The 23,234-nt window shown below is 52.6% G+C and overlaps 1 protein-coding gene across 1 annotated transcript in view; it reads right to left on the minus strand.

Annotated features, from left to right (window-relative positions):
- CNTFR (ciliary neurotrophic factor receptor) overlaps nt 1-23,234 on the minus strand; it is a gene marked incomplete at both ends in the record, with an annotated part of 81,971 nt that overhangs the window by 12,822 nt on the left and 45,915 nt on the right. Inside the window, 3 exons of the mRNA XM_082301557.1 lie at nt 722-885; nt 7,987-8,153; nt 8,941-9,058. Coding sequence (XP_082157683.1) covers nt 722-885; nt 7,987-8,153; nt 8,941-9,058 — 449 coding nt within the window. The remainder of the gene's footprint in view (nt 1-721; nt 886-7,986; nt 8,154-8,940; nt 9,059-23,234) is intronic.

Here is a 23,234-nt window from a genome sequence, read left to right on the forward strand (position 1 = left end):
TTTTTTTTTAGGAAAACTCTTTATCAAGAAAAGCACCTAATTGGCTTTCAACTGGCCCAGCTTGGGCACAGAAGGGATGCTGGATGAGCTATGCCACAGTAGCAGCACCTGCTCTCCAGCCACAGAATGCTTTCCCACACAACTCGAGCATACAATCAGCACACAGAGGTAAAAAAAAAAAAAAAGCCTGCTTGTTATCTTCCTGCAGTAACAAATGAAATCTTTCCTCCAGGCTGCCAAGGACTTCACTGACTATTTTTTTTTAAGAAACAAGAAATAAAAGTAAGAAATACGATAACATCACAGCAATAGTTCTGCGACTGTGCTCTGAGTTATGGTGAGCGGTATTTTATCTCCAGTTCAAAATCTAAATGTGGCAGAGGCGCATTTAAATGTGGTGACATTTATACTTTAAATGCCTTTTACATCTCGTTGGCAAGTTTTATACAGAACATATGTATGGAAAGTAGATAGGGGCCATGGATGAAAACGTGGAGCAGGGAGAGGCTGCAGAGCCATTTGTAGGCAGAGTGTGAGCCACAAGAAAGATGGAGAGGAAGAGAAAAGGAACGAGAAAGAGAAGGAGAGGAACAGGGTCCAGGTTGCCTGGGCAGTAAATATACATCTTTTTTGTCCCTGGACACTTGTTCATAATGCAGCTTGTTCCCAGTCACGAGCTCGCCCGTCTCCCTCCCATCCCAGGCAGTGCAGCATCACTCACGTGTTGCCACTGGTCCAGGATGAGAGGCCGATACCGCAGGAAGAATTTCAGTGGGAAAGATTCAGGGTCAGGCCAGGATGAGGGATTTTGCCATGACACCTCCAGTCTCCGAGGGTTATTGGGCACGGGTTTGGCCACCACACTCTCCGGAGGGTCTGGCTTTACTGGAAGAGAAGAAAAGAGGGTGGTTGGCAAAGCTTTGCATGTGGCATCCTTCCTTTATGCCCCTTGGCAAAGCTGGCTGGGCTTTGCACCATGTGCTTTCCAAGAGGAGCAGCCAACATGCTTCCTTTTCCCAAACTAATTAGATGCAAATCACCTCTTGTTGTCCAGGTCAGTGGTATGGCTGTCCTAGCTCAAAATACCACCATTAAGGAGGTGACAGCACTGGAGACACATGGAAACAACTGGGCCAGGGCAGAGAGCATCCCTCCTACACAGGGCTAACTGGATCAGGGTGAGGAGCCCACCAAGCCCAAATCCTGCACTTCCCTTGCACCTGCTGATTTCTGTGAGTCTGGCCCACATTCAAGCCCACTTACCTCACAGTAATCTGTCAGAGTTTGGCCCTTGGTTTAGGGCTGGGGTTTTGAGGATTCAAAGCAGTGGCACATCATACTTGCTAAAGGGGAAGGATTGCCCTGGTCACCATCCACCCTCACTGCCCTTCTCTGCTTTTGGGATATGGGGATATTTTCTTGCTACCTGACATGTATTTCAGGTGAATATTAATTGTCTGTGAGCTATGCAACATGCTTTGATGTTGCAGCTACTTCCAGAGTGCCGGAAGCTCATCACAGACAGGCTGTGATGAATGTCACTGCCTGTTGCAGAGCAGTCCTTGCTCCTTGCCAAAGGTTTGATCAAATCCTGACAGCTCAAACTCCCAACTGCAATAGCAAAGCTGAAAAAATTTGTGTATGCCCATGCTTATCCTTTAATCATGGACAGGAAGGAGCTGGACACAGGGAGCTGGGCACACAGCTGTGCCAGAGGTGGAAGAGGGCTCTCTGAGCACTCTAAGAATAGCAATGCACATGAGTTCTCATGTCCTGGGAAGGCCCTTAATCCCCTTCCAAGTCCACATGCAGGCAAATGGATCCCTCCTGACCTGAAAATTTCTGGATTGAACAATGGTCCCCTGGCTCTGACTGCCTCGAGCAGAAGCCTGTCAAGATGTCAGCATCAAAGTCTCCTCCCAAGGATGGAGGAGGGATGGTGGGGCTGTGGGGAGCCCCCTTCTGCCTGGCAGAGCTCCTGCCCTGCACTCAGAGGTCTTCTCCATGCTGACTCCAGGGTTCACCTGCTGTGGGTGGGAAGTGATGTCCTCACAGGGGCTTTTCTTACCCTGAGAGAGGAAGGAGGTGGTGGTGAGTGAGCTGCTCCCTCACTAGCCTGCCTGCCTGCAGCCCTGCCCTGTGTGTGAAGGGCATCCTTCCCTCACTCGAGATCAGGTGCTGATGCGTGGCCAGTCTGCTGCAAGTGGAGTCACATGTGAGCTGCTCACTGCCACCCCTGCTCCAGAATGATGGTGGCATCGCAGCAACTGTCCCTGCAGCACCACTGCTTGCTCCTCTCAGGAGAAACCAGCCTGTGATGCTTTGAGAACACACTTTCTTTTCTGCAGGTGAGGCAGAGAGGGTGCTGAAATGAAGGCACAGCCTGACTACCTTGGTGGGACGTGTTTCCCCCGAGACACAGCCCACCACTACCTCTCTCTCCCCAGCCTCCTCTTGCTCAGCACCCTGGCACACACCCTGCTCCAGGTCTTTATCACCATCATCTTCACCACCATCCTGGCTTTCACCACCTTCCCTTTGTCACAGCAGGTGCAAGGACGGCTGGACAGCTTCCTCCTTCCCCCTGTCACTTCATGCTCAGAGGATGCTCCCAGAGGCTCTGGGGGTGACTGGTTAGCTGGTGAGCCTGACCATGGGTGCCTAGTGCCACCTCTCAGCTCCCACAGACTCCCCTCTGTGGCAGGATAGGGCAGAGTTTTTCGTTTGCAGCTTTATCCTCATCAGCAGGAGCACTTTGGTGGGGCTGTGCTGTGCTGAGCTACTCCAGATGGCTCTGCAATTCCTCCACTCACTTTGAATCCCAGGGCTGGGGCTGGACATCAGCTTCCATCGACAGGGACTTGGAGTCCAAACACATACGGAAAAGTATAAATCCAGCATTGGCTCAGCAGGCTGGGTTTGCAAAACAAAAGTCTGTTTGGCTGAACGAATGCAGATGACTGTGAACCGCAGCTCTGCAGCGAGGAAGTGGGAAGGAAAGTGCTGGGCTAGGGATGGATGCAACGGATACTCCCTGGGGTAACACAGGGGGCCTGGCCCTGGTTTTAACTACGCCAGCCTGAAGGGATGATTGAATTCAGTTGGGCATGGCAAGTGTGTTTGGGCAGCAATGAGAAAAACTACTGTGACTGCTACAGGAAGTCAGAAGAAAAAGTGCCCTGATGCTGAGGTGGGAGTCACCTGCCCATTTTGCAGGGACGTGACCCCTAGCCCCTCTCCTGCAAGCTGGACATTGTTGCTGATGCATGGAGGAAGGCTGCCCTGGCTTCATGTGTGTGTTCCTGGCTTCTACAACCCTTCAAACAGCACTGGAAAACCAAGAGTCCCTGGTACCTCCTCATGTGCCTCCACCCACAGGACTCCTGCCCAGGCCAGAGAGCACAGCAGGGCCAACCTCTCCAACACCACAAAGCCAAAACTGTACCTGCTATGTCCTTCCACAGCAGTGGGGACACAAGAGCCATGAGAGGGGACCATACTTCCAGCAGTCAGTCCAGAGAGGACAAACCTATGTCTCTTAGGACAGACCTCATCCTGCTGTGCTCATCACGGGAAACACCTGGGCTAGTCCCACAGGGGCCAGCTGAGGAGTGAGGGGAGTGGGCTGTGTCCAGCTCCCCGGTTTCTATATGACCTTGAAGGAGTCCTTTATGTCCTGCAGACAGGGATGAGTGCTCCTCCTTCCCCAGCCTTTGTCTGCCTCCATTCAGCCTGCACATGGTGAGGCAGGGGCTGTCTGGCTGTACATCAGCCAGCATAATAGAGCCCTGTCCTCACCGAGGGCCTGCAGGCAGTAACATAATAAAAGCAGTAATAGTAATAATAATAATGGATGATGGGCATTAGGCTGAGTACTGGTTAAGCGGCTATAAAACCAGATGTAATATTATCCTGCAGAGCTGAGGGAGCATCATCAGACATTCCTGGGAAGGGGACTTGGCCAGAAGGCTACTCGCAGCTCTTCCCACTTGGTTTTTGGCTCCTGTGTCTAAGCAAGGGCCTGAAGTGCAAGAAGAGCATCAGAGAGGAGCTTCTCCTTAAGGCGCTGCACGCTCATGCTTAACTGTGAGTCTTTAGCTATCCATCGCCCCTGGCTGTTGTCAGACATGTCTCAAAATGAATCTGGCAGTTCAGAAAGGCAGCTGGGACCCTGTGGCATGGAGAGGCCTCTCACCCATCCCGTCTCTCCAGTGAGCACTAAAATGGATCCCTTGCGGCCATTAAATATCCCCTGGCATTTTCCATGAGCAGAGGGATATTAAACTCCATGTCTTAGCCAAATGTCAGTCCAGGTAATTTAATTCTGCCTCCCTAAGTAGTATGAATTGAACTGACCTTCTGCTTAGGCAACTGTATACCTGTGTTCAAAGACTCCGAATTTCATACAGACACGGGCATCATGCAGCCTCTCTGAGATGCTCTGCATCATCGCACCAGAGCTGGAGCTGGAAGGATCAGATGACCTTCCCAAGGTCACACAAGGGTTGGGCAGCAGATTTGGGGAAGGCATCCACACCTGCAAGGCCCCATCCAAGGCTGCCTTCCTCCTTTTACTCCTGTGCGTCTTCTCATGTTTTCCCCCAGGATCATATGAGCAAAAAGGTGCTGAGGCAGGATGCCAGTGTTCCTGTGGGGTGGTGGTGTCCCGGCTTTCCTGGGGGATGCAAAAAGCAGCTCTTGGGCTGAAACACAAGTGAGGAAGGTGGTGTTGTGTCCTGGCCAAAAATGTCCCCTTGCTGCGCCAGCCATCATGAAGGAGGTGGCAGCTCCTGACACACCATCTCACTCCTCCCTGGCATCTTCCTCTGCCTCCAGGTCCCTCCCCTACAGTCCCTTTTCCACCTACTCCCTGGGGCTGGAGCTCTGATGTCCATAAGGCTCTGCAGGACCTCCTCCCCCTCACCTTTATTTATATCAATACTTTTGCAGAAGATGTAATTATGGAAACAATTTCCAGGAGCAAGACGAGGAGGAAGGCAGTCCGGATCTGCTACCAGTGGGAGATGGAGGCCAGAGGGCCGGAAAAGCTTTTCCAGTCATCATTGAAAATGACAATGCAGAGTGACCCTTCGCAGCGGCTGCTAATAACCAGCACGGCACGACAGCCAGCAAGGCATGTGCTCAGGACAGCAAAAGAAAGTACCAGTCATTTTCCACTCAATTAGAGACCATCTTCAGAGCGGCTGGGGAAGGGATTTTCTGCTGGGGGCTCCAGGGACGGAGGAAGGAGTGAAAAAGCAAAACCAAAGGAGATCACTCCTTCCCAGGAGGGCTTTTTGTGCTTGCCCAGGCGGGGTGGGTGGTCTGACCCAGCTGAGGGTCTTCTCCTGGCTCAGATGGTGCTGGGAGGGAGAGCTTCCTTGCCCTGCACTGCTTTGTCCTTGGCTTTGGGTTACTCTGTCCTCAGCAGGGCAGGAGATCAGGGCTACATGGCTGCACTTTAACCTCCATGCAGAATGTATCATGTTTTTCTCTAGGCTAAGGGGAAAACACAAGGCAGGCTCTGACAACCATGGCCCAGGGATTCCAGGAGAAGCATCACACAGGTCCTGGCTGACACTGTCTCTTCATTGTAGCAGGATGTGTACAGATGTTGCGATGTTCCCACTCAGCATTTTTCCAATGAGCTGAAGCGGCAGCTTTGCCCTGAGCCATAGGTTTTCCACCCTTCATCTAGCAAAGGAAAACCCAGCAAAACCTCCAAGACGAGAGATCATCAGGCCAGCTGAGGTCCCCAGAGAACCTACTGGATGCTAGATCCACACCTCCAGCGCCCCCCATGCTGGGACACAGTCCTGGATTGCACCTGCAGAGAAGGCAGCTGTAAGAGACACTGAAGCTTCCATGGGGACCACAGGCAACCTGGGGCAAAACTGTGTGGCAAAATGCAGCAATGCAGGGCACTCGTTTTAACACCAGGATGGCACGAGGAGAAGCTCCACTTGGGGTAGGTGGCTGTTGTTCAGCAGCAGCAGCAGAGGCTCTAATGATCTGCTAAGCCTGTGACTGCCTACTTCAGCACGCTGTCACCACCCTGCCTGTGCCACTGGTGAATGGCACCCGTGCCAAGTCCTGAGGAGAATTTCACAGTCATACAGAATACGGAGATTTTAAGGCCACTGGACACTGAAGTGGTTATGGAAGTGGGCTGGTGCAGGACACGGCCCTTCCTATTGGCATCAGCCCATCACCCCTTCCCCAGGTGCCACCCTGGAGCCAGGTGATGCTGGGTGGTCTGACCTCTCATGGCAACTGCTGACACGTGTCCAGGCCCTCTGCACCCTTCCAGGCACTCATGTAAGAGGCAGCACCCTTGCTATGGGCTGGCCTGGGGCAGCGCTGGTCTCTGCTCACCGCTCCTCTGACCTGGGCCAAGTTCAAACTGTGGGGCTGGATCCAGCTTTGTGCTGGTGTTGGGATGCCCGAGGCTTACAGCTGGGTGTGCTTCCCCAGGGGAGCTGCCCTTGAGTGCTGGATGGAGGACCAGATGTTTGGGAAGCCAGGCAGGGCATGGGTGGGATACAGATGTTACAAAAGGGTGCCCTGAACTCCTGCAGGAGGGAATGCAAGGAACTTGGAATATGTAGCTTAATTGCTGTCCTGGGCCATGCAGGCTGGAGGTTACCTTCATTTTTAAGGAGTGTATCTTCCACAAACACAACAATTTCCACTTAAAGGCACCCGAGTGACTGAAATTCCACCACTTCCCTGCTAAGCTCCCTGCCTTGTTATCAGCATTCCTGATGCACTGATGAACACAAGCTTCAGGTATGGACCACGGCTGCAGACACACGGCAGGACAGTCCCTGCTCCAAAATTGTTTCCCTGCTCTGTTCAGAGCTGGTGCTTTGTTTGATATTTTCCAGGATTTGGAGTACAAAGGGAAAATCTCGTATAGCAGTGGAGCTCCTCTTATTGCACTCCAGCACTTCCAGCTTCTCCATGCTGGGATGCGTAGCACATTGGAGGCAAAGCCCAGCCACTGGCTGCACTTCAGTGATTCACATATTTGTTTTTCTGCTTCAGTAATTGCCACATGCAGCCAGCAAATTGTTTTTCAGCGTATTCCTGAACTCCATTCTCTCCAATTTTTCCTGTTCTTTGAGGATGTCACAGCACCAGCTGTAATCCGGCTTTGGATGATGGCAAAAGTTCCCTGGTTTGGCACTGGATTTCTTGGTTCATGCCTGCCCTTCACAGTCAGAGGAACATCTCGGCCGTGAGTCTGGACATGGTTGGGAAGCATCCCTGTGGCACAGCCTGAGACACGGACACCCCAGGCCACAGGGCCTGCTGCTCCCTGCCCTATGTGGCACAGCCTCTGCTGTCCTGATGGGGCAGTGAAGGGGTGCAGAAGGAGGAGAGGAATAGGGTTTTTAGGAGCATATTAGGTAAGGGCTGGGGGAACTTGACAATAGGAGAACTTAATCCTAACCAATGATGAAGGGAAGGTAATGGGACATTTTAATTTCTCTTCCAATCCTAATTCCCATGGCTCTGCTTCCAGCACAAATACCAAACCTCTCTCTCTTTAGGGACACTCTGAGGGGTAAGAATGGCAATGCCATTTGGACCACACAATTTTCACAGCTCTCTGCCCTGACACACGGCAGCTGTTTCCCCAGCATCCCAAACAGGGAGAAACTCAGCTACCATGGGCGATCTGGACCACTGGGGGTTGGACCATGCATGGCCCCAGGCCACTGATGTGACCAGCACGGAGGCTGCCTGTGGGCATCTTGCCTGGCTCCCCCGGGATGCTCAGGTGCCAGCAGGATGACGAGAATGAGAGGGGCACAGGGAGGATGCCAGAGTGGCTTAGACCCCGTCTCCATGGATAGGCAGAATCTCCACTTGGAGAACCAGTCCCTTCCCAGCCCCACCTCTCAGATGGACAACATTGTTTGCAGAGCAAGCCAACCCCAACACCGCCCTGGAGAGGCCAGTTGCTGCTGTGGAAGTTACCTATGGCGAACTCGTCAAAGGTGAGAGTGGTGAAGTTTTTGCCCAGAGCATTCGTGACTGTCAGAGTCACCTTGTACTTCACTGTCGAGAAGAGCTGGAGGTATCTGATGTGACACCTGTTTTTGGGAACGGCATCTTTCTCACAGACCATGTCTTTCGTGCCGTGTCTGGAAAGCAGAGGTGAGAAGAGCTGTTACCTGTGGATGCACCCAAGCTGCTGGAGGAAGGAGGCAGATTGTGCAGCTCTATCCCCACTACGCCAATGGTCCCCATGCACCAGCCCCTGCTGTGGCCAAAGGGCTGCTTTCTCCTGACAGGGAATTGTGTGGGCTCCTGTGTATGAGGTTTTATCCCAACCCTACACAGAGGCTTCAGTGAATGTCCTCATGCTGGCCCCAAGGAAAGAATGGGACCCTGCTGGGGTTGGGTTTGTGTCTGCCCCTCCCACGAGAGAAACAAGGTCTCCTTTCTGATAGTGACACAAGACCCAGAAGGTAAGGCATGGCACCAGCCCGTATAAGGGCTGTGCCAAGACTTGGGCTCAGGGTAGGGAATGATGCCATGCCATGGCCAGTTCTAGGCGAGAGACACTGCTGCTGCCCGACCACAACCAGCTTACTGCAGAAAAGAGCATGGATGCGCCAAATGTGCCAAAAAACAGTGGGCACAACATCCACTACAGACAACTGGTGCAGAGAGGAAGGTCTTGGGAAACAAGGAAAGGACACCTGGGAGATGGGGATCTTCCTGGTCCCCTCTAGGGAAATTGAAGCTTCCAGTTTGTGTGTCCCTGGAACATCCTCCCCCGGGCCCATCATTTTTGGGACACCTATACCATATGCTCAGCACAGGACGGACCCACTGCCCCAAGACTTCGTGGCTCTACTTGAGACCTGCTGCAGGCTGCAGGGACTGAAACTCACCCCACTGCACCCTTTCTTCCCAGAGACTTACATGACAGAGATGTTGAATGTGTTGGGGATGTAGGTAGGAGTGGGCAGGTGCCAGCTGCAGTAGAAACCCTTTGGGTAGTTGTTGGATCGGCACATCAGCACTGGCTCCTTCGGCGGGGCTGCCAGGGAAAGAGAAAGAGTAACTACCTGCTGAGGTGGGGTCATTGCCATGTTCTGAGCAAGGGGATGACCCTCCACTCCCAGCTGCTGCCTGCTTGGGAGGGGAGAGTTTGCAAGGGGAGCCTGGCCGGTGTTTATACTGCTGGAAGTATCTGGGGAGTTTTTGTCCCATGTCTTCTGTTGAGGTCGTCCATGACACCTTGCTTTGGGCTGGGCTGAGCAAAGCTCACCTTCTCCATGGGCAGCTCACTGCCTCTAATGAGGGATGGAGTGACAGAGAGGGTTTGCAGGTACCAGGGAAAATTGTCTTCAAGGCTGTGACAGAGATGTTGGTGATGAGGAGGAGGTGTTGCTCTCTTGACCCCATTAATCTACACCTCTCACAGCTTTCTCTGCCACATCCCTGGGGGGTGATAAACTTACTGAGGGGATCATCCTCCAAATGATCAGAGGTCACCAAAGGGAGGAAGAAGGACCATTGGCAAGATGGGGAGGAACAACGTGATACCGGCTGAGAAAATCCAGCTCTGCAGGACGACTAACAGTGTTAACGCTTTTGGCATGGGGCAGAACATCCCATCCCAGGGCCTCGCCTCCAAAGAGACATAGAGGCAACAGGAGACAGGATGAGAGCATCCAGCGGGAGCAGCCTTCCTCTGGCCTCGTCAGCTGATCCTAGAGGTTAGAGGCAGAAGAGGATTTTTAACCCAGTGAAGTGTTCACACTGCACTTGTCTTTCCTGGACATATGTGCAGTGCACTCTGCTCTTTGCAGGAGCATAGCCAGACCTGCAGGAAAACTCTGCAAGAGGCTGAGGGACAGTGCATGCGAAGAATGAGATGTGATACCTTTTAGCTGATAAATTTTGCCCTTGTTGGTAAAATTCTTACCTGATCTGACACCGAAGTCAACTCTACTTTGTACCCAGGAACTTGCATTGATTGCTAAGAGCAGCACCCTAGCAGAGTGCCTTGCCATAAAATACACTCCCTGGGCTGGATGTGCACCAGGATTCCCCTTGGAAAGGCTGTGTGAACCTGTGGTGTTCCCTCTTTCCCTTCCTTTGTTAATCCTCACCCTCATCCATCCACTGGGAATATCCCAGGACATGCTCTTCTCTCCAGGCAGGGGGTTTGAAACAAACTGAGCAGACCTGGGAGCCTCAGCATCTCTTCAGCCCCACAGCCCAGGTGTCACTGGCACGACGCACTCGGGGGCACATCTGAGGGGATGCAATGAGCTACAGCTGCGACTGGAGCCTACAGAGTCTAGCACAGAGGGGAAACTGAGGCACAGGGTTTGCGCACCCTCAATTGATAAGGGAGCCGAGTGCAGCACAGCCAGGGAGCAGGGAGCAAGGAGCAGAGGGAGAGGGAACAGAGGGGCCGGCGGGAGGGAAGGCTGTGCCGCTCCTCTCCGAGTGTTCCTCCTAATGGCTGTTTCAGCCTTCAGCCGACAGACGAAGGCCAGAGCCTGGTTAATGAGCCTCCCGGTTAAATTATTCAAGCAGACCCTCCACATCAAAACAGAATGGCTGATTGCAAAGCCAGAGACAAGGGACTGATCCCTGCTACAGCTCCATCCTCTTCCTCCTCCCCGCAGGCTCTTTAACCCCTTCCCTGCCTCCCCTGGGCGAGGCAGGAGCAAACGCAGCATTGCCCTTTGCGGGGTGCAATGGGGGGTCGGGAGGCGTCCCGGAGGGGCTGAAGGGGTGCAGGGGGCTTGGGGACAGCCTCTGGGTGCCGGGTGACCGCGTGGTGGCACTGTGGGCTAACAGCACCTGCTCGGCACCCGGCAAACCGGGATGGGGCTGGAAAAACTGCTTGGGGATGCTGGGGACACTGGGGATGCCACCGTAGGCGGCTCGCCCACTTTGCTGTTTGTGCTCAGCTGTCCCGCTCGGAACCGGGAAGCCGGGCAGAAGCAGGCGGGGTTTTTTCGAGCGTTCCTGAAGTCCTGCAAGCCCGCCCCCCCCGCCCCACCTGCACGGCCCCAGAAGCTGCACTGCCATGCGCCACGATTAGTCCATCTGAGGATAATTTATCTCCATTGTCTCCAGTATCGCGCCGGATCTGGCTCTTTGTGATGTCTGCTAATTCCTCCTCTGAGGAGGCTGGGGCGGGCTCACGCCTCCAGGTTCGTTTTGCTGGGAGAAGGAGGGAGGGCTGCCCATGCTGTCTCCCGCTTCCATCCCCACTCTGCAGCAGCCTTTGAAGATGCCCCATTTCCACAGCATTGAATGCCGTGAAAATCCGGTCCTCTGCTTCAAGGCTGGGCCCCAACTGCAACCCCAACCCTTTGTGTCCAGCACGCTCCAGCTCTCACCCTCTTTCAGCAAGCCAGAGGTGGAAGGAGAGACTGGGGAAGGGGGACAAAATGATCCTCCGAAGGGATGTTGCTGTATGAAGCCTGTCTCACCCCAGCCTCTGCCCTCTATTTCCAGGCAAACACAAGCTGTCCCACAGCAACACTCCTGCAACCTCCATCCCTTCAGAGAGCCGTCAGTGCCAGAGCCACAAGCGCCCTGGGAAGGAGTTGTCAGGCAGCTCCCCCACTTTCCACCTTGATGGGCAGAAAGTTCACCCTATGGCAGAATGTGGGGCCAGTGCAGTGTGCCACGTGGGGCTGTGACCATGGCAGCACACGGGTGATCATGGCCACCACTTCCAGGCACCAAAGGAGAGGACTACAAACCCCTTCTCAGCTGCCTTGCTGCATCAGGAGGCCTCTCTTTGCCCACCCGACCATGGTGTCTTCTCCAAGCTGGTGGCAGGGTCCTCATCTCCCTATGGAAGATGGTAGCCTGCAACCTCGATCCTCTCCCCTTCTCTCCCAGGAAAGGCACTTGCTGGCACAGCTCATGCTGCCCATCAAAGGCTCTTAAAGACAGCAAATAAAATTGCAGGCTCCAATCGATCCGGCGCTCTGTAATGCTGTCTTTGGAGGTGGGCCAGCCCATCAGGCCGACAGAGAGAGCAAGAAAGGCAGTGGAGGAAAACAAAGCCATCAGGGAGCAGCATTAAAGGCTTTTTCTGCCCTGAGGTTTTGGGCAGTGCTTCTGGGTGTGGGGTGTCCTGCTCCAACCTTCTCCATCCTCCCTCAGATGACATCCAGCTCTCAGCACCCACCCCACATCAAAACCAGCCCAAACGACATGTTGAGCTACTTGGGCACTTCTCCCTGGGCTCCTGCACACAGCCTCCCTAATTCTGGCAAATATTTACATCCCTGTCGCTTCATGGAGCTGCTGAACTCTGTAAAGGCAGAGCTCTTTTCCTTTTGCCACAAACAACGCCTGCCCTCTCTAATCTGTCTATTAACCTCTCGCATGGCAGGGAGCCACTTCTCCCATGTGCTCTGCTGATGTCCTCTCTGAAAACCCAGCATGTTTAATGCCTGGCTCTGGCAGATTCCCAGAGACTTGGGTTGCAACCAGCCTCGCTGGAAAAGCTCTGGGTGAGGTGAAGAAAGGCTCAGAGCTGAGCTCAGAGCTGAGCTCAGAGCTGAGCACATCCCATCTGGGCCCATGGCTCACAAGCCATGAGATGCTCCAGCAAAATCTGGGGCTGCCATAGCAGTGAAAGCTGGTGCCAGGGTCATCATCTCCACAGACCCCTGAAAAGACCAGTAGCAGGGAAGGAGTTGGCTTTCCCACCATGCTTTGCACTCATTTAACTCTGTCTCTCCATCTTGTTGGAAACAGCTGTCACTTGGCCAGCTCCAGCACTTCTGCTCAGCTGGGGACAGCACCACAAGCAGTCCTTGAGGATGAAACAGCTCTGGATACACCAGCACAGACACAGATTTTTGTTCCCCTCCTCATCTCTAAAGCCCAGTCGTCCTTGTACCCTCAGTCCCACTGTGCAGGGGAAAAGTGTGACCAATCCATTCTGGAAACCACTAAAAATGATCTACAAGAGCTTTTCCTAGCTCTGCTAGGTCATGAGATAATGGACATTAAAATCATGACACTTTTATATATAGAAAAGTTATTTTAGGTCACTTTTAGAGGTTTCTGAAATGGATCAGTTATAACTTTCCTCTCCTGCTGAGGGCTGAACGTACTAAAGATGCCTTGCTCCACAGGTGGAGGGATACAAAAAATAGCGCCAATAAAAGTTTTAAGAGGCCTCTCAAACACTTCTGTAGGAGGTATTTTTTCTGGTGCACTCGGGGCACATTCAGGCATTGGGCTGATGGGGGATAATGAGCCCGTAGTGTGCTTTTGGGGTCACCTGCATAACTCATCATCTCAGTCCTGGGCCAGCAAAGACTCCAGGGTCCATGACAGCAGCATGTGCTTGTGCTAGAGGTACAGCTGTGACACAGCCTGCCTGCACATGGGCAGGACGCCCCTGCTGCCCCATATGGGGGGACAGCCCCACAAACAATGCTGCTGTGCAGCCAAACCCCTGCTGTTTGCACCCCAGTGCATGCGGCAGGACCAGATCATCACCCGACAATTTTTTTCACACCGCAGGTGGTGGGTATATACCAATACTTTAAAAAAACACCCAAGTGACCAAAAGCAAAGCTGCAGAGGCTTGGACAGCACAGCAGGAATCCACCTGGGCAGAAGATGCCAGCACTGAGCATGTGGGCACAAGAGCAGCAGACCCCGCACGTCCACACACGCTTCTACACAGATGCTTTTGTTATGCACATGCTGGCTGCCAGCACGATGTATTATTTATCCAGTGCTGCTTTTCTAAAAGCCTGTTTGTGTATGAGAGGCTGGGAGGAAACAACAAAGAAAGCAATGATGAATAAATCATATTTCTGCTGCCAGGTGGATCAGGGGAGCATCCGTCTGCCATGTGCCACCTGTGCTGGAGTGCAGTGTGGCTGTGGCTGTGGCTGGTCCCTTCCATAGACCCAAATGTTTGGGTACAACTGTGTTTTGTAGCTGGAGAAAGGCAGGGAGCTGAAGCTTTGAATTTGCTCTGATTCCCCTTGACCATCTGTTCTTGGATAAGTGTGAGGATGAGAAGGGGTGCAGAGGACAGCAGTGTGGGGGTACATAGGCAGGTGATGCTCCCTGTGTTCTGGGAACATCATGCTCATAACCACCACTTCTTCAGGAAGGACAAAGGAAGTTGTTTGTTTGATTTGCTGGGTTTTTTTTGTTTTGTTTTGCTGTTGGTTTTTTTGTTTGTTCTTTAATTAATTCAGCAAAATTCATTTGAGAGAGAATTAAGAGAACTCAGGGGTGCAGGGGCACAGGGTGTGGTGGGTTTGTTCCTCACTGACCTTCTGGGTGACCTGGGCAAGTGGTGGAGACAGGTTTTATGTCTCTCCCTTTCAGTCTAAGCCACCCTAAGCTTATCAAGTGGACATTTTCAGGAGTACATTCCTTTTCCTTGAAATTAGACACTGAAGATATATCCCTCTGGAGCATGAGTATACCATCTGAACACCAGAGTTGCCCACATCCAGCCAGCACCTAGCCCAGCCCTCATACCCAACACTGCAGCACCTCCCTGGTAGCTCCCAAAATGGGCCAGGGACACCTGCAGCTGTAACCAAAGTCCCCTGACCCTGCTGCCACCTAAGAGCCATCTCCCCAGCCTCAAAGAGAAAGAATTTATTCCCCAAGAAGGTGCTGGAGAAAAAGGTGGACTCAGCAACAGATAAATTTCTAAAAGGCCCTGTTTTACACTGATTGGGGCTCATAAACCAAGCTATGGATTTTCTCATTTCCCTTGCAGAAAATTCAGTGAGCATGGCAAGAGGCAATGCTGTAAATTTTTGGGCAAGGCATTACTGAGAAGAGAAGAGAAGAGAAGAGAAGAGAAGAGAAGAGAAGAGAAGAGAAGAGAAGAGAAGAGAAAAGAGAAGAGAAGAGAAGAGAAGAGAAGAGAAAGCCCAGCATCCCACCTTCGGCCAAAGTGGCAGGGCAAGCTCCCAGTGTGATCACAGGCTCCCTGGAGTTTGCTCCATCTTGCACTGCATGAGGCAGTGCTTTTTTCCAGCATAGCAGAACTGCTCCTGAAACCTGATCATTCTTCAGCCTCCAGAAAATTATCAAGCAAACCTCGCGGCCTTGATCTGTGAGAGGAAAGAGCAAGAGCAGAGGGGCTCTGGCAACCCTGGCAGGTGGGCTGGCTGTCTGGATTGGCAGCCTTTGCTGGAGGTGCTCCCCAAGGTGCAGGATGCTACAGGAAGGTTATTTAGGCAGGAGAAGCCATCTGGCATCCTGAAATGCACAGACCTTCTTGTTCCCATTCCCTACAGCAGCGCTGGTGTTTGGCAGCATTGCTGTCCCAGGGAAATGCCCATCCTGCTGAGCACATCAGCACCCCAAGCCCAGCTGTGCTCCTGGAGGTGACTTTATTCCCGTGGGGCAGCATTCTAGGCTGGGTGCCTTAGGGAATGATGCGCAGTAGGGATGCTGGACGGCACCACCCTTCACTTCACCCCACACCACAGCAGAAAGTCCCTTCTGACCCTCCGGTCCTCCACCAGAAACCAAAGAGCAGCTTTGCTCTGAAACAATATTAAATATTGAACAAACGAATGAAAAACCTGTTATCTGGGATAATTGTGAGTAAATAAAACATTTAACCAAACCAAATGCAGCTGTTTCCACTTGGAGCCGGCACAACAGCAGGGAAGCCAGCTCAGCTACTCTGCATCCTCGTTACGGCAGCTGATTATTGTTTTGTGTATAACAGTAGCACCGCCAGTCCTGGAGCGGGGCCGGGGCCGCGGTGCTCGGTGTGGTACCCCTGGGATGGGTACCCCGGCAAGGCGGGATGCGGCAGCACGGCAGCGCGCCGGGCATGGGAAGTTCTCTGCAGCGCTGGGGTTTCCTCTTCAGCCCAGGGAGTTCACGGCGAGGCCGGCTTTCCTCCCCCAACACCTCTGCGAGGGGATTTGCATGTAACATAAACCATTTCAGAGCCAGGTCACTGGTTCGCACATAGCCCCGGGCAGTAATGACCAAACCTCGTTACCGGCTGCTCTGGGATTGACTGTGCCGGGCCCCCGTCCAGCTCCTGGAGACCTGGAGAGCGGTCTGGGGTAAGGGAGTGTGCAGCAACCGAGGGAAAAGTGCCGGCAAACGGGGCCTGAGGAGGGTCTGGGGAAGGAGAGCATATCCCTGCCCACAGCTCAGGGCTGGAGCATCCCAGAATGCCAGTCTGCCATGGGCAGACGGCAGGGAAAGGGGAGCAGGGGGCTGATGTACTCTCAGTTTTTGCACATTCACAGGGCTTTCCACAGCTGGGATTTGGAGAGGAGACCTTCATGCCCCTGCAGCTCCCACCCAAATGCTGGGCCTGTCTCTTGTAAAATGGCTGGGAAGGATGAAGGGCATGAATTATGTGGGATTTTCCAGTCCCTGCCAAAATAATTTCTCCTTCCAGGGGACTATTCTCCTCGACATGGGGCTGGATGCACTGTGCCAAGGCAATCCAGGAGGGAAATGTTCTTTGTAACACATGGGTTCCCCAGCAACTGCTCCACACCCCGAGGAGCTTGTGGTCAGTGCACGTGAGAGCACATCACAGCCCTGGTCTCCACGGAGAAGTAGCTGCCTCCCTTGGTTCTCCTTGAAAAAAGGCTTGACCAGAGCAGCCTGCAGACTCCTGACAATCTCCTCCAGGAGCTCAGCTGGAAAAGCCATTGAGAGGAAACATCCCTGTCTGCTGAGAGGGAGGGCTGTGCCTTCCTTGTTTTGGTTGTGCAGGAGGAATGTAGGGTGCTCTCAAGGGTTCTTCAGGTATTGAGGACCCCAAGGGTGCCCTGCCTTGCACTGTGTGCAGAAGAGAACTCAGAACCTCCTTCTCCCTCTTTTCCCAGCTGCAGGCAGAAATTTCCTGCACAACCTACACCATGCAATGCCCCTGTCCCCTCCATCTCCTTATTTAATGGCTGCAAGAAAGCAATCCATCTTCTCTGCAGATGGAGAAGACAGGGAAAATACCAGGTGTGATCAAACACAACTGGGACCATCAACAGCCATGTATCCTTGGCAAAGCTGTCCCACCAGAACTCCTAGAAGTTGTGTATTTATCCAGGAGGAGCCTCTGGAGGGAAGCTATAAGCACTTTGTCATGCACTGAGCAACGAGCTAGCCACGAGTATTACCACCAATCAACCAGCGGGGGAGAGTGGGCTGCGTCTAACAGGCAGTGGCTCTCCAAAAATGCCTCCTTCTCTCTTCATCCGTCTTGACATGCAGTCTGGATACATCCCCTTCTCTGCTCTCCTCTTCCCCAGTGAGGGAGGTACCTGCTGACAGAGAGGCCTCTCTCCCCACGGGGAATGGAGAGGAAGAAGTAAGAGATTTCTGACTCTCTGCAGGAGAGAAGGGTATTTCTGGGCTTCTCCTGTCTGGGCGGGAGGAGCTGATGGGAGTGGTTAGTAAGCAGACACATCCCCTACCCACTTTCTTCTCGCGCTAGCACTGGCTTTTGCATGAAAAGTTCCTTCCCTTCAGCATTTATTGAAAACCACCCTCTCCTTTCACCCACATGTTCTGCTGGGGAGTATGTCGCAGTCTGTTCTTCTACCCCCTCACAAGGCAGACCTCATGGTGTCCTTGAGCCTGTACTGATGCTTTACCTCAGATTCAGTCAGGACAGGGGGCTTAATAGTGGGCATCTGTACCACACAGTGCACAGGCAGAGGAGCCATTTGCTCATCCTGTGTTTGGCCAGCCTGGTTGCATTTGGGTTTGCTCATGCAGGCTCAGCATCCCCCGGTCATGCACTCACATCCTTGGGGCTGCCCTTCTGCCCCACTTGATCTCCTGGTGAGATGCTACTCTGCTCCTGGGGCTGATCTGCACCCTGTGCCTGTCCCTCAGCCCCAGGGGCCATGCTGTGAGTATGTGAGAGCCCTGTCCCCTGTAATGCTGGTGGCTTTGCCCAGCTCCATGTCATTGTCACAGTCCTGCTGGGAAACCAACTGCAGGCACCTCACAAAAACAGCTGGGCTGGAGCCAAAGGAAATGCTGGAGTTGGGTGTAGAGAACTGACACAGAAGGAGCTCCCCCCCATGCTGTTCCCACCCCAAACATGTGTGAGTCCTCCCAGCAGCAGCCAGCCTCCTTTGGTATATCCATAGAAGCCACCTGGCCCATCCCACATGTGCTTCTGCATAATACACCCTGGAAAAATCACAGCACTGGGCCATAGTGGGGATGGAGCTGAGATGGACACCACAGGGGGTGGCTCCGGTTTGTGGTGCTATTCTAGCTGCTCAGGGATGATGATAGCCCATTAGTGACAGACATTTGGGAAGATGCCTAATTTATCATAGGAAATGAGGTCTCCACACCAGTCCTTAGCTACTCACTCTCTGGCTTTGAGAAAATACCAGTCAGAAAATACTGAGTAGGGGTGTTCTAGCTCAAGCCGAAACCCTCTCCTGTGCTGTTGGTACCTTGGGGTGGAGACAGGAGGAGCATCAGTCTCTGCAGCTCACCCAAAATGTGTCCTTCAAGCAGATGAAAACCAGAGGAGTGTGACATTTCTGGAGGCATTGGGCTGCCATACCAGCTCAGCTAACAGCACTGCTCAGCTCAGCTAACAGCACTGCTCAGTACCACTGCTCTCTTTACTAATGTCTGTTTTTTTATCCTCAGGTCTGAATCAGACCCTGGCCTCATTCTTTTCTTAAGGCAATGGGGTCCTTGGGATGATGTAAGTCACACATCTCCAGACTACACTGCATTTGGAAGTAATAGCTGCATCCTTACTCAGCTGGCTTCAAGGGAGGTCCCATTATCCCGCCCATCCGTAAAGAAATGGAGCTAAGAAAAGGCCCTTTGCTTTATGAAAATGATGCTCATCTTCCTCAAATCCTGGCTTGATGCTTAAATCCCCCCAAGAAGCAGAGGGCAAACCCCAGGGGATGTTTGTGGCATGTGCAGCCAGGGCATCTCCAGCAGCTCAAGCTCTCACCGTGTGTGAGAGCCTAGCATTTGCAAAACAAAACGTGAGGCACAAACCAATTCAGTTACTCACAGCGCCTGTTTCCACCTGCTCTAATCACCACCTTCGCAAGGTTGTTTCCATTTTGTTCCCTCCCTACTCCCCGCAGCTCCGCTCCGCAGCAAGCACCTCACTAAATTCCCTTAATCTCCCCTTTAGGTCATACGATATCTTTTAATTCTTTAATCAATTTTCCTCTGGACTCCCTGTAATTTATCGATGGTCTTTTAACAATGAAACCCCAGAAGCAAACACACCTTCCCTGAGAGCATCGGCACCGGATCAGCGGCAAGAGCAGCCTTGTTGCCAAGTCTGCTCTGACAGAGATAACCTGGATGCTCAGCACAGCCTCTCCCTCCTCATGGAGGACAGCAGCCTGTCAGGCATTCTCTGACTTGCTTACAACAAAGAAGAAATAACAAGCACTTATTGTCATATGAAAATATTGTTATCAGTGTTTCAATTATTTCCTGAGGAGTGGTGGGAATGCCCAACGTGGGCAACCCTCTTGCACACTCCAAGCACCACGGCAAGGAAGGAGCTGTCACCCAGACGTTCACAAACCTTTTCTGGGCAGGATGAGGGAGCCAGGATGCTGGGATGGGCACCATGCACAGGTAGTTGGGGCCCTGCTGCTTCTTTGGGGAAAACACACCAGACTGTTCATGCAGTGGCACTGCCCAGCACAGCAGGAGATGCTCGGGAGACCTGGGGCAGAGGAGAGAGGAAGGCACTGTGCCCAGATACCCCACTGATGGTCTGGGACTGATTTCCGGCTGTGTTGTGGTCTCTGCAAGAGGCTCAGCAATGGATCAAGTAGTTTGGCAGGGAAGCCTAGGACTGCTCTTTCTTCCCCTCCCTTTCTCACCCTCTCCAAGGTCAAACAGTCCTGGACTCTCCATAAACTGTTGCAGGGGCTCCAGGGGATTTTAGGAGGCATTTGCTAGGATTTCAGCAGACCTGAAGCGTGACTTCACAGGGATGGGGGGGAAATACCCTAGAGCTTTGGAGAGAAATGTTATTAGAGTCACTGAAGGATTTTGCTGTGCTCTCTGAAGCGTTGCACAGAAAATTACAGGTGAAGAGCAAGCCCTGTGGTCTGGACCTCGCCAGCAGCATAAGAGTGCTGTAGTGTCTGTGAGTGAGCCCCATTTCCCTATCATGGACCAGGAGCACACTGCAAATGCCTCCTGCAACAGGGACTCTCCTCTCGATGCACACAGATGGCTCAGAATCCTTCTGAGATGAGGTGAGCAGCTGGGACAGGTCTGAGAGCCAGGGCTTGGCTGCAGATGAGAGCTGCAAGGATGTACTGGCAAAACCAGACAGGGCAGAGCAGTCTGGGTTTACCTGATAGCTTGCCATCCTCTACTGGAGCAGAAAAAACAGCTCTGACTGGGTTAATGCCAATGCATTTAGGTCTGTCCCATGGTGTATAAGTCACCCGCAGTACAGGAAGGAAGGCAACAGGCCTGGAATAAGTGGGGAAATGCTGTGATGCTGCCAAAGTTTCGGTCCTTTCCAGCGGTGACATGAGGCTGAACCCGGCCAGGATCCAGCACGGGAAGATTTGGGGTTTGTCTGCCTCAGGGAGTTGCTAGAAGCATTGCATCAGTACCTGCCCCATGCCCAGAAAGTTGTTTGCATTTCTGGAGAGCAGATCCCACAGCAGCACCCATGGCTTTATGGCAGAGCAGTTCAACCATGGCCCAGCACAGTGAAACTCAAATGACTTTTGAGGTCGTAACTCACACATACACCTCACTGGCTGTCCATCCTCCTTTCTGCACTAATATGGGGTGGAAAAGCAAGAACTGGGCCAGGACCCACTGGGCAGATGCACTTTGTTTCACCCCCATGCTGATGCTTCACTTGGACCCTTGAAGAAATTGCAGCTCGAAAGCGGCCGTCACTGTCAGCCAAATGGGTTGCAAATATGTTGGCATGTGCTGTGTCATTTGCAGTGGTTAATAGGATCCATTTTCCAAGGAAGGGGAAAAGGAAGAAGAGGGGAATGCTTGAATCAGCAAAACAAACATTCACCACCCCTTCCGAAGCACTACACCCAAGGCAATAGATTATTTATGGAAGTTTGGTCTGGAGCAATAACCTGCAAGGGCTTCTCACAACAATGCAGCTGGATTCAGATGTCAAACCAAAATCCTTAGCACTTAATACCTTCAAAGTCTGTACACAGAATGAATGCGTTGCTGGCCCCGCGGAGTTATTGTGAGATTTGTCTCTCATTTCACCAGCAGCCCTCTTAACACACTAATTCCTGCTGCCTCGGAACTGGGCAGGGGACCTCCCTTCCTGGTGGCACCTACACCATGCCCCAGCTCTGAACTGGTGCAGGAGTTGCCTGCCCATGTGGTATTTGCTGCAAGGCTTGGGAAAAGCGAAAAATGGGAGAAAGGCATCCTGTGCAACCTTATAGTCACCTTACAGTCAGTCATCTTACAGGGAAATGGAGGCACAGAGCAGTCAAGGGACAGCTACTGAGGATGGAGAGGCTGGCTGAGGATGGAAAGGCTGACTGAGGATGCCTGTTAAATCCCTCAGCCCGGAGTGCAGTTTCCTGGTGAACCCCAAGTGCTCAGTCACCTCTGAAGGCATTTGAGCACTGCTGGGCTCAGCATCCCTGGGTGGCTGAGATGCCCAAGCCCCTGTCTCCTACCTGGCCCCAGGCAAGGCTGGGAGATCCCTACTCGCCTGCCCGGCTTCCCTGCAGCCCAAGCAGATGTTCTGGGTCCTGTGTCCTGGGACAGATCCCGGCTTGATTTATTACTGGACGTGACTTCTGGAGTTTGTCAAAGGCACCCGTTCCCCCTCCCCTGACTTTTCCCACACCCTTCCCATTTTGTTTTACATTCACTTTGTGGTCTCCCCACCATAGCTTGCAATAAACAGAAACTCATTTCCAGTATAAACAACTGCACACTCTGCCCCAGCGAGCCGTACAACCCTGCCTTTCCCGCTCTCCACGCCTGTCTGCTTTTGGGTTCTGGGAAAACAGTCTCTTTCTTCTGCTTTTTTTTCACCCCCCCCCCAGCCTCCTGGCCCTTTGCATTTTTTTTTTTCTGAGATTTATAATGTGCCAGCCAGAGCTGGAGTGGTCTATCCCAGTCCACGTCACGTATGTGCTATTAAAAATAAAGCTACCAATAGATCTCAGTAAGGAAAACCACCTGAGCTCCTCCTGAGCTGAGGGTTTACAGGATGGGGATGTTGGCTCTGACATCCCAAAAGTCTTTCAAGATGTGGGATGTCTGTCAAGGCAGGATTTAGAAGATTGAATAATGGAGAGATGTGCAGGGCAGATCTTTCCCTCCCCAAGCCCTGAGTCAGGAGAGATGCCAGCCTGATGGGAGCCAAGCCTGAGAAACTTTGCAGGAATGCCATGGAAAGCTGGATAGTCACCTCTCTGAAGGGCTGGGCTGATGCTCTCAGTTGCCTTTATCTATCTTTAGCCACCTGGAAAGGAACTGGTTGGGCCAAGCAGTCTGTCTCCATTCTTGCCATGCTTGATGGGGACAGACAGAGACCTGGGGAAGGCAGACTGAATCTGTCCTTTAAATGGAGTACACACCTGTCTGCAGTGTTTTCACAGAATCACAGAATGTGCTGAGTTGGAAGGGACCCACAAGGACCATCAAATCCTGCTCTTGGCTCTGCACAGGATAGCCCCAAGAATCCCACCATACGCTTGAGAGCATTGTCCAAATGCTTCTAGAACTCTGTCAGGCTTGGTGCTGGGACCACTTCCCTGGGGAGCCTGTTCCAGTGCCCAGCCACCCTCTGGGTGAATAATCTTTCCCTGATATCCACCCTAAACCTTCCCTGACACAACTTCAGGCCATTCCCTCAGGTCCTGTCACTGTCACCACAGAGACGAGATCAGTGCCTGACAAAAATGCATAAAAAATGGTGAAGGTTTTTAATACCTGGAAGAGCTCACAAAGGCTCAAGAGGATTCCCTGCCATTGGAAGTCTTTATATCAGGGCCGAAAGCTTTCCTCGCAGTTCTGCTGCCCTTCAAAGAGGGATCTATTCAGGGCAGTATCCTGCCCTGCAGGGGCCACACAGCAGGGCAGGCAGCAGCCTTGGGCGCCCTCACCTTCCTCACATCCCACATCACAGGGATGCTGCAGGGGGTGCACACATCTGCCTTTTCTTTCCCATGGCACAAAGATATTGGGGTCAATCACCTTGTAATGCTTGGCGACAAAGTTGC

Source organism: Coloeus monedula (assembly GCF_965178545.1).
Source record: "Coloeus monedula genome assembly, chromosome: Z".
NCBI classification, from domain to species: Eukaryota; Metazoa; Chordata; class Aves; order Passeriformes; family Corvidae; genus Coloeus; species Coloeus monedula.